The 11,525-nt window shown below is 28.6% G+C and overlaps 1 protein-coding gene across 1 annotated transcript; it reads right to left on the bottom strand.

Annotated features, from left to right (window-relative positions):
• Positions 1–3,198: 3,198 nt before the first annotated feature.
• LOC115707674 (transcription factor MYB102) lies at positions 3,199–5,131 on the bottom strand. Its single transcript, XM_030635701.2, has 3 exons — positions 4,821–5,131; positions 4,564–4,693; positions 3,199–4,448 (listed from the first exon to the last, which is right to left on the bottom strand). The coding sequence occupies exons 1-3, from the start codon at positions 4,951–4,953 to the stop codon at positions 3,437–3,439; spliced, it is 1,275 nt and encodes a 424-aa protein (XP_030491561.2). The 5' UTR covers positions 4,954–5,131; the 3' UTR covers positions 3,199–3,436.
• Between the last annotated feature and the right edge of the window lie 6,394 nt (positions 5,132–11,525).

The raw sequence follows: 11,525 nt of genomic DNA, 5'->3' as shown, positions 1-11,525 counted from the left end.
TACATGTGGACACGTATCACACCATCCAAATTATATCTTTTCAATTACAATAAATTTACATGATCATGATTAATGATTATTAGCTTTTTGTGCTATATACCATGCCTTGATATTATTATTGTACCAAAATAAAGGTCAATACTGGGGCGTGAGTCATCATCATATGCAAGAAAAAAACAAAGACGTATAAATGATGTATGGCTTACGTAACTGATGAGGCTTTGACCTTCCATCCAAGTTTCTATTCGGCAAGTATAGAGATAGAGTGATGGAATTAATGAAGGCTCTCTTTGTAGCTACTCAGTTTCATTTGTGGTTGTTGTGTGTTTCTCGTTAGTTTAGTTGACCATTTATATAAATTTATTATACAGCTGCAGCTATACATACTTGCACTTGTTCATTCATTAATTACACTGAACATATATAACAATGGATGCATTATTCGATCACAGTAAAAAGAAAAAAAAAAGAGAGACTATTCATTTATAATTGACATCATACACATGCATGTATGCACCGTCAATAATATAAATTAATATTGAACACGCAATCGAACAAAAATATTATAGAGATCTAGAAAAGAAGAAAAAATTATGATGAATTAATAACGATTTAAATGTGATAAATATTACATGTGTGGAGTAGAGACTGAAGCAGTGTAACACATACACACACTTATATATATAAAGATTAAAGAGATATGTTAGAGACGTGTGGAGAAAGACATTCATTTGGAGACATTTAGGATTATATATGGTGTGGCGCGACGATCATGCCATAAATAAAAACAAAAGGGACCCGCTTTTTGAGACAAATTAAAGAGGTTTTCTTTTCTTTTTGATATTGAACTCATCATTCTTAATAAGTCCAAAGCCGAAAACATTCAACGAGACGATATCGAATTAGGACCATATATATATATATATGGTATTATTATGAACTTTTGCTTGCTAGCTATCATGATTGCTAAAAAGCTATACATTAACCATTTCCTGAAAAAGATGTACATATATGCCACATTATTATAGTGCAACTCAGTTGAATTCGTAGCCGAAATTTGAAAGTAATTTTTGAATTTGCTTCCATTTTGGTAAAATAGTGGATCATCGTTTAAGTCAAAAATTATTAACTATAGCTAATTAATAGTACTCCCATGGCTTGTGTTGGCCTCAGGATATCGTGCTTTCAAGTTTGAAAATAAAAATGATCGATCATCATTATATTTTACTAATTATGGTACTTTTTGTTGAAAATTATATATATTATTGACTATATATTGATGTTGCCCTTTATTCAAATAAGAAGTACAAACCAGGAAATTAACTAAAAATATATTTGGTGCTACTTATAAATTATAATGTTATGCAGACTTTGTTACATAATTTTTATTAGAGTTAGTCTTATATTATTGTGTAGAAATAAATTGTAATATATAAGATGAATGGGTTACTCCTCCCATTAACAATTAATTTTAAAATGAAACTCCATTCATCTTATTCTCAAATTCTAACAATCTTTGCTACCTATATATGTATAGGCTATAATTGAATATCATTAAAATTTTATTTTTTCAATAAAAGTGGAGACTATACATAATTGTAAGGAAAATTATAATTAAATATACATGTGCGAATTTCATTAACAGTAAACTAGATAGGAAAAAAAGAAAGAAAAATAAAAAGTAAGGAATCTTTTTCATGTAAAGAGCTTTTTCTTTTGGAAAGGATCTCTTAGTTTGAATGCAAAAAAATCAAATTCACACCTTGTTAAAAAATATATAACAATAAGATTTTTTCTAAAAGTGCTAGGAGAGAAAAGATGTCATTGCGGAATATGGCGATATATCTAATAACAGTACAACTATTGTACTTTATATCTCATGATATTGGGTAATCATTATTGTAAAAAGACCAAAGATATCATATATATGTGTATATATGTTGTTCCCTAATCTAAGTCTTCAGTCAAAAAGGGACCAAAAGGCAACTGGATATAAGACCCCACCTCTCCCGCCCCCTCTTTCGTTTGGTTCCCTCCTTTGGTAACCGGATCAAGTGGTCAACAAGTTACATCACACCCTTTTAAGGCCCCACAAACTGTATTATTGAGTCCACGTGTCTCCAGTATGAGGTAATTAACATTAGGTTCCTGGTTTGACATTGGGGTATTAAATAATAGGATAAAAGAGCCAAACCAAGCACAAGACCCATGCCAAAATTTTTAATAAAAAGAAACACTGCCCTTTTATTTTTAAAGTGGTCCCCTAACAAGGGTCACCGCTCTTGTCTTGACACGTATGGTATTGGTTTCGTCAAACTCACATTACAATGATAATAGGCCCTCCATGCAAAATTATTACTTTATTATACGTGAAAGGGACCAATAGCCACACAAGTAGAAGTACACGTGTCAGTACTTATATACAAATCTCCGGCTTGTTATGCCGGAACCAATGAACTAGTATTGTCGGATTCCGAGAAACCTTACATTTTTTTCCTACGTTTCCGTAAACTATATATATATATATATAACATTGTTAGGCACCTCTTGCGATTAGTTAGCGATATTCTCTAAAAGCTATTATATTAAATTATATGGGACATGATACTTAGTTGGACCAATAACGATATTGACACGGAGGAAGGTGTTAAGCACCAATACTGCCCTTTAACATTTCTCATATTTATATATTGTGTTCCTTACAAAGAATATATATATTGTGTTTAATTATTTTGTAGGGGTCTATTTCTTGCATCAAATAGAAATATTAACGCGCGTTTCTCAAAAAAAAATATATATATATTAACGTCTCATACGTTTGGGAAAGGAATTTAATAATTAATCATTTTATTTTGTATATAATTATAGTTTTTCTTATAAAATCTGTACATAATATATCAGTTACATGCTGTCACATTTATTAAATTAGTGAGCTTCTAGTGACTACGAATTTATAAACAACATTATTTTGTAAGATAAAGTGTTATTTATAGTAATGAGTGGTCTTGTTTTGTTGAGTAGGTCTATTTCATTTATATATATAAGTAGAAAGTCCTTGAAATATAATTAATACATTCATTAATAAATATATATGATTCTTATCACACTGACGTAAAACAATTATTTATATAATAAAAATTAGAAAACATATAAATAAGATATTGAAAATAAAGAGGGAGAAAAGGACAAGAAAACATAATCTCAATAATGGAAATTTTCCATTAAGAAAATACTAACAGCTAGATCTTTTTCTTCCCGATACAGTAAGGCTTACGAAGATTAAAAAAGAAAAAAACAATTAATTATTAGTAAATTTTACACGCATCAATACCACCACCAAACCCAAGACCCTAAACATTTTTGAAAAATAGAAAATTAAATTAAAAAAAATCCTTCTCCTGGATCAGTTATAATCCGTAATAGTTCTAATCATGATTTACATTACATAATTAAATTCATTAACATCCAAGATATCTGAGATTTCAAACTTCAACATACTGCTGCAATAGCTCTCCGGTTCATCCTCAGTTGAACAAGTAGTACTATTCAAATAATTGGTCGAATTATTCGAATTCAACGCCGTAGGACTCGAAGAAGGAGTAGACAAAACCGATGTAGTAGTAGTAAAACTAAAGTTTTGATTTGACTGGTAGCTCTCCGTTGAGGGATCAATCACCGTAGGTTGTTGATGATGATAATTATGATTATCATGATAAGTACTGTAAGAACTGTAACCCGGTAAACTCGGAGCATAGTGATCTGCTTCCGTAAAATTTGAAGGCATCCCATTTGTTGTTGTTGTTGTTGTTGTTGTTGTTGTTGTTGTACTACTACTTTGCCATTCATGACTGATTTGGGAACTTGGGGAACTGAAATTTGTGAAATTTGATAGGTCCTGATGTACTAGTTCATCATTAGAAAGTGGGGCACAAGACACGTGATCTAAAGTACTTGTAGTAGTAGTGGGGCAACCAGGTTGTGAGATTTCATGGAGTTGGTTAGGTTGGTACAGTACTTGTTGTTGGAATTGATTAATGTTGTTATAAAGCTGGTTTTGGTGATCGACAACTTCTTGTTGGGAGTTTTGGAAGTAGAAAGTAGTGGTGTTACTGTTTTGGTTTGTTGATGATGAAGTATTCCCACGTTGTTGAGAATTGTTGTTATTTGAGGAAGACATGAGAGAAGTGGCTAGTTTTAGAAGTTCAGGGTTCATTACAGCTGCTGGTTGGACTCCTAAGAACCTGCTCATGTGGCTCATCTGATGATGATGAGATGAGTTGTAGAATGAAGAGCTTAGAATGGAGGAGAGGTCTAGGAGATCTAGCCTAGGACTGTGAGTCACTGGATCAATTCCCATTCGGAGGAGCCGTTTTCTAATGTGGGTGTTCCAGTAATTTTTTATTTCATTGTCAGTTCTTCCTGGTAACCGAGCAGCAATAGCAGACCATCTAAAGAAAAGACACAATAAATATTATATTAGGAAAAACACTCGTAATTTTATCAAATAGGAAAATGAAATGTGAGCTATTTTTTTCAAAAGATTTAAGAAAATTTAGCGCTTACTTGTTTCCCAAAATACTGTGGAGTTGAATAATTGTCTCTTCCTCTTCAAAAGAAAATCGTCCTCTTTTGATATCTGGTCTGAGATAGTTTGTCCATCGAAGTCTACAGCTCTTTCCACACCTTTGAAGTCCTGTTATACATAAATTTAGTATGAATTAGTATATAGTAAATAATTAAACACCACGCATATGTACTATATATATATATGTACATCATGAGAAACAAATTAAAGGACGTAACTAATAAAATATACATACCTGCATTTTTGGGAAGTGTCCTCCAGTTACCATATCCATGTTTCTGAATATAATCAACTAGTTTTTGATCTTCTTCAGGAGTCCAAGGCCCTTTCTTGAGCCCATTTTTATCACAACACGGTGCTCTACCCATATTGGTATATGTGAAAATGTTCCTTTATATTCCAATCAAATGCTATTATGCTCAATCTATATCCAAGAGTTCTTTCTAATTATAGCTTATTATAAATGTAATTGTATTTAGGAGTAGAGAGGGAAGATTATATATATTTATATGAAAAGAGAAGAGAGAGATGGGTTTGTAGGGTCCGTAAGCGACGTACTTGGTATAAATAGGAAGCAAAAGGATTAAGGGTAAGAAACTTGCTGAAGTCAAAAGGATTCGGTGCCGTCCTCTGTTTTAGATCACTATGGAGATGTACGCGTGTCCTTTTACCTTTCAGAAAATTTGTATACCTGTATTTTTATTTATAGTAACACTTCATATAATACAAATACTTACACATTAATTAAATAAATATAATCCCCCAAATCCAATCATCATGTTTCTCACACCTCTCTCTCCCTCACTTTTAGTCACCTTTTTCATTTTTCTATTTTGTATACATAAAGAAAAGGAAATAATTAAGTATTAATTTATTTCAATATGTTTATGACTCTCTTTAATATTTTCGTTGTGATATTTGATTTTAGATGGTATTATTATTAGGCCATCATTTTCCGGCGGGAGCGTGTTACTCCTTGCTTTCTGGATTCATATTAGCTGTCAGCAACGTGGGTTACTGACACGTGCCCCCTCTTTCATCTATTGCTAGGCTTCGTATTATATTTCAATCCCGTTTATTTTATTAGAGCGAGTTCACGGCGTTTCTCCATCCTCAACAATCCACGTGTGTCGTAATATATTGATGAGAAATGACTAATTTGCCACTGGAAAGGTGATTATCTTTTGTCCACTACATAACTATGCGTCTTTGTAATGAGAGGGTATGTTAGTACTTTTAGCTATTTTGCTTAATTGATTAGTGATATATTTGTAGTATGTACGGATAACACATTATAGTTTATTTTCCCTTTCAAAACAGTTGGGTCAAATATTATTAAAACAATTAATGAAAAACAATGCTGAGAAAATTTATGAGGAATAGGATAGATATGAGTAGTAGCATTCAATAAAAGCTGGGATCAATAATAGAGTCTGGTGTTTGCGGAAATATGGGAGCATTAATTCATTAAAAAGTTTTCTTCGATTTAATATAATTTTCAAGATAAGTTTTTCATATTAAAATTATAAATAAATATAAGGATATCAATAAATATTATTAGTCCATAAATATTAAATGAAAACAAAGTGCAAAGATATACTTATTTTATTTTTTAAAAAAATTATTAATAAAATAATAGGAACACATATTTATAAATTATAAATAATTATAATATGATAATATATCAACATAACCTGTTATTAAGTAATATTTACATTTTTTAGCTACATTCTGTCCACAACAACAATTTTATCAACATTAATCTTTGAGATTTACAATTATAATCTAGACTAATATTTTTTCTGATTAATTTTCTTAATTAAAAAATATACTTTATAATATTGTTATATATATATATAAAAAAGCATTAAACATAAAGTATTATTACTAGTGATGATAAAAATAATAATTTTATAATATGATAATATTTCAAGCAATATATATTAAAGTTAAATTACCTTTTTTTTTAAAAATAAAATCATCATTTTATTAAATGATTAATTTAGTTATCAAACAAGACAACAACTCAACAGGAACATTGTTCAAGTTGAAACGACGATTAGGGTGGGATATAACAGCTCTAGCGAAAGAGTGAGCAACTATATTTGTTGATCGCTTTACAAAATAAAAAGAAACATTAGTTTTAATCAAACTTAAACTATGAAAGAGTTTATTAAATTACTTAGCTTAATATTAATAATAATTATAGTAAAAAATATTACTTTGTCTTATAAAGAAAAGCCGCCGAAAGTTCTAACATTAAGAAAATAAATTTATAAAATTTAATATAATTTTTTTTATTTGATTTAGAAACTAAACTATTTTATTCTTTTATTTTATGTTAAGAAGTTCTTTCTATTTTTGGAGAATGACAAGTGATCATGTAAATTTTTTAATTTTTATTATTCAATAAATTTTGTTGTAATTAAAATTAAGATTTTTTGTAGTGTATGAGAGCGTAATTATAAATTATAAATTTTATTGTGGTTGGTAATTTAATTATATATTGAGGAATTAAATTAATTTATACAAAAAAAAAAGGTAAAAACTTTTATGTAAAAAATTATGGATATAGGAAATAATATATACGTCACACAACTTTATCAAAATAATAAAATGGAAAACGTTTCTTTTTCCTTTGTTGCGGTAATTTTGTAGAGGAAAATTCAAAGAAAAAAAAGAGTATTAGCAGAGAGAGAAACAGATAAACTTCTATGTATGATTTAAAAGATGGACAAATGAAATTGTAGGACTTAAGACACTTAGTCAACATAAAAACAAAATGAGCTAGTGAAAAGGAGTTTGATTATTAATTTGTCTTGTTATGAAACGCTACGACTCTCAGTGCACAACACTATTTATTACCACTTATTTTATACTCTACAATGTACGTCTTCGTCGGTATTTATAGAAAATCAAATAAAAACAATTGAACAAGTAATTAATATATATATTATTCTTTATTCACATATATATTAGTTGTAGCCTTTTAATAATTCAATTGGTTTTAAAGTTGCGCGAAATGGGATCTTTTACAAGAAGAGAGTAAGGTATCTCTAATCAAACTCTAAAATACTAAATATAGTGTAGTTTTATACTATATTTATTTCAATGTACAAAAGAACACTAAAATTATACTTATAAATAACCACCAAAAAAGTTAAATAATTATATATATTGAGTATTTATATTTATTTCAGTACAATATAACACTAAAATTATACTTATAAATAGCCACCAAAAAAATTAAATAATAATATATATTGAGTATTAAAATATTCTTATTATATTAATAAAATAATAGAATAATAAATAATATAAAATTTAGTGTAATTTTTAGTGTTGTGATTAAAATTAAAAAAAAAAAAATTAGTGTTGAAATAGTAATTTTTTTATGTTGATTTAACACTAAATTTAAATTTTACAAATAGAGATGGCTTTAGAAAAACTAAAAAACAACATTCAAAATCTAATCAAATCGTATAATGAAAAATGAAAGTAATCTAACCCTTTTATGTTTTTAATAAACAGAATCATCGGATAACATATATTACTACGTGTAACTTGCTTCCATAAGTACAGCTTAAGATAAGTCTGATTGCGAAGTAATTAACTTGACGGTTTAGTTATATATAAATATATATACTGTATACAATTTATTGGTTTCTCATTGTTAATTATATATATACTAGCAAAAAGTACGTGCGATGCACGTATACTAAATTTTATGTTAGTTTTTTTTTCTATATTATTTAAAAGTGATACAATTAAAAATTAAAGAAAAAATATTATTAGTTATTAGGTGAGATTATTATTACGTGTATCTAAATAATATACTGTATAATTTAGATATGGTGCGTGGAATCCGTAGTCCATTGGATGCTTGGCAACATCTTCAGGCTCGATTCTAGCAGTGTTCTGAATTTGCAAAATGAATATTAAGAGTATAAATAAATATACAACTCCTAAAGTCATAACCCCAAGGTGTAGCAGAAACGGTTCTGAGAGGTAAAACTGAATATTTTAAATGGAATGCCACCGGTAAGTACCTTTATTATAAAAACTAAGCTCGTTAAAAATGTGACCAGGAGAAAACAAAATATTCTCAATGGAAAAATGTTATAATTACCACTGGATGAGAAGGAAAATATAGTGCCTAAGTGTTTCTTCACACCAATAGGACCACTTCCTCCATGTGAAATACAAAATGTTTTATGAATTGAAGATTGAGATGGCAAACATCAACTCCAATCCAAATCACTGAATGAATTTCAAAATCAAAAATTAAATTAGAAATATGATAAAATAATGAATGAATGAAAAATAAAGCAAAAAAAAAAAACTATTTTAAATGATTCGTCTATTTTTTTTTTAACTATTTCAAATGAATTTGTTCAATGTAATTTAACCATCTAATTATAATTTGGATGATTATCAAGGAGCATTGAAGTTTGTTTCTCATGTTTTGGTATCTTAGAACTCGATATCGATCTACTTGAGCTTGCAACCCCCTTTGATGCAATATCAATAGAAACGAAGATAATCCGCACTAAACATGTAGCAATAAATTATATATACACATAGAGTTTATAGATATTCCATTAAATTAATAAACATATATAGGGTGATATCTCAAATAAAACAATTGTACCTTAACAAAAAAAAAAAAAACAAATATGGGTTGTACAAGTTGTATTGATACTTGAAAATCTGATTTGTTTGGGCTCGGCTTTGTTCCAATCAAAAGAGGTAAATGAACCACATAATTAATTTCTTTCGTTCCGATTAGTTCTCTGTTTTTGTTTCCATTGAGAAGAGATTAGAATTTGACGCCTAAATCTTGATCGGAGATTCGCCATACTCTGAGGAAATCGCTTGATGTGGCTCGGAGACGGGTTTTTGGCACTCCTTGTCTGGAATGAAGATTGTTTGGTCGGAGGGTATGGGTGTTAGAATGAGAGAGGCAGAACGGAGAAGATATCGCCATTGGAGTCGTATGTGTAGATCTCTGAACGTTTTTGCTACTTCAAAAGCTTAGTGAATAAATGATTTAACAAAAAGGAAAAGGAAGAAGAAATAGTTGGGATTTCACCAAGAACCAGGAAAAAATAGCTAAAAATAATTAAATAAAAAAAAACAATACAAATAAATACATATTCATACCAAAAATTAAAAAATTTACAGATCAAGAATGCTTTTAAAAAAAACGTTATAGATTCGACTAATGTCTAAGAATGAGCAATTCAGAGAAGAGAGTCCTGATCATCATCTTTAAAAAAAATCAGAAAATGAAATTCTACATAAAGCCCTAATCTTTCCACTAAACTAAATTAGATTTGTATGAAGAAAAGGGATTAGGGTTTGAAAATCAGAAGTAGATATTGGGATTTTAGTTTATTTTTGCTAATAAATTATGTTTCAGTTTCGATTTCCACGGGAGATCATTTTGATTTCATAGTTTAATTTGTACTTTTATTTTTTATTTATATTTATTTTAAGAAAAAATTAAAAACTTTACAGACGTTACGTTAGTTTAGGCATTCAAAATTGTTAAATAGTAATTGGAATAAAGTCACCCAAAAACCAAAAATTATGTTATATAACTACATTTTATATAAAATAGATATATATATATAAAAATTAAATCAGAAATAAATTACAAATATCAGTTCAAATATTAATGAGATTTGTTTTATTTTTATTTTACTATACATAAATAATATTTTATTATTTTAGTAAATATAAATAAAAAATCACCCATAAATTTCTCATAAACCAAGAAATTTAGTTATATAGGCACACTTTATATAGAATAGATACACTCATGCATTACTTATTTATATGCTACATCAAAACGAAAATGAAATTCCATGCTTGGTCCTTTCTGAAAATGAATTTAATATGCACATCAGTAAAAAACAACGGAAGCGAAGAAAAGAATAGCACCATAAACAGCAAAGGAAGAAAAAATAGAGGCACAAGTTTTTTTTTCTAAAAATACGGTTATAATGCAATTTGACTTTTCCAAATTTTTAGATTATTTTTGTGTCTGAGATAAAGGGAAAAAAAAGACATGTGCTGGCATATATATTACTCTTTCTCTCAATAAAATTTGACACTTGATCTACTGTCAAGCAACACATCAATAACTCAACTTCATTGACTTTATGCATGTGGTTGCTAATACTCTTTTGAATTTATATAATATCATGGCCATGGATAGTAAACTTTTTGTCGTATTTAATTCGCTTCTTCTTCTTCGGTTTCGAAATAAAACATATCAATATGTTACTGTGGTCTGAGAAAGAGAAATGAAAAAAATAATAAAAATTATCAATCATTTACCCTAAACAAAATATAAAAAATAAATTACATTCCATCGTTTTCTTTTCTTCTAATATTTTAGTCATTCTAGTACATGTTTGAATTTAAAACATACCTAATACGATTATATTTCATAATCAACGTGTATAAATATTAAATTAATTATATATGGTCACTAATAAGAGGCCCACTAACCAAAAATTATAGTTTGGTGTAACTATTTAGAGCACTTTTAAGCTTGAACATCCTCTGTACATGACTCTTAGTGGGTGTTCTTATTGTCAAAGAGCTCCAAATAAACCTGATCACCAAATGCTCCTATTCCTAACCACTACAATCTTCATCCCAAATTACAATTTTCTAACTTATCATTATTGGCTTCATTTCCCACCTCAAAACATAGCATTGATTTAATTATTACATACTTTACCAGTTGACCAATGATTTAGGTAATGTCCCCACACCCTATATCATGGTGGGAAGACTATATATACGTTTGGCTATATATAGATATGTAGCATTATGTATGAAAATATAAAAAATATAAAAGTACCCTATAAATTCTAAATTAATCTAATTAACTCCATTGGAGGAAGAAAAAAAAAATCCCCTAGTA

This window comes from Cannabis sativa, chromosome 1 (genome assembly GCF_029168945.1).
Source record: "Cannabis sativa cultivar Pink pepper isolate KNU-18-1 chromosome 1, ASM2916894v1, whole genome shotgun sequence".
Taxonomy (NCBI): Eukaryota; Viridiplantae; Streptophyta; class Magnoliopsida; order Rosales; family Cannabaceae; genus Cannabis; species Cannabis sativa.
Note: the sequence above shows the minus strand (reverse complement) of the source record. Positions and strands in the feature narration are given on the sequence as shown.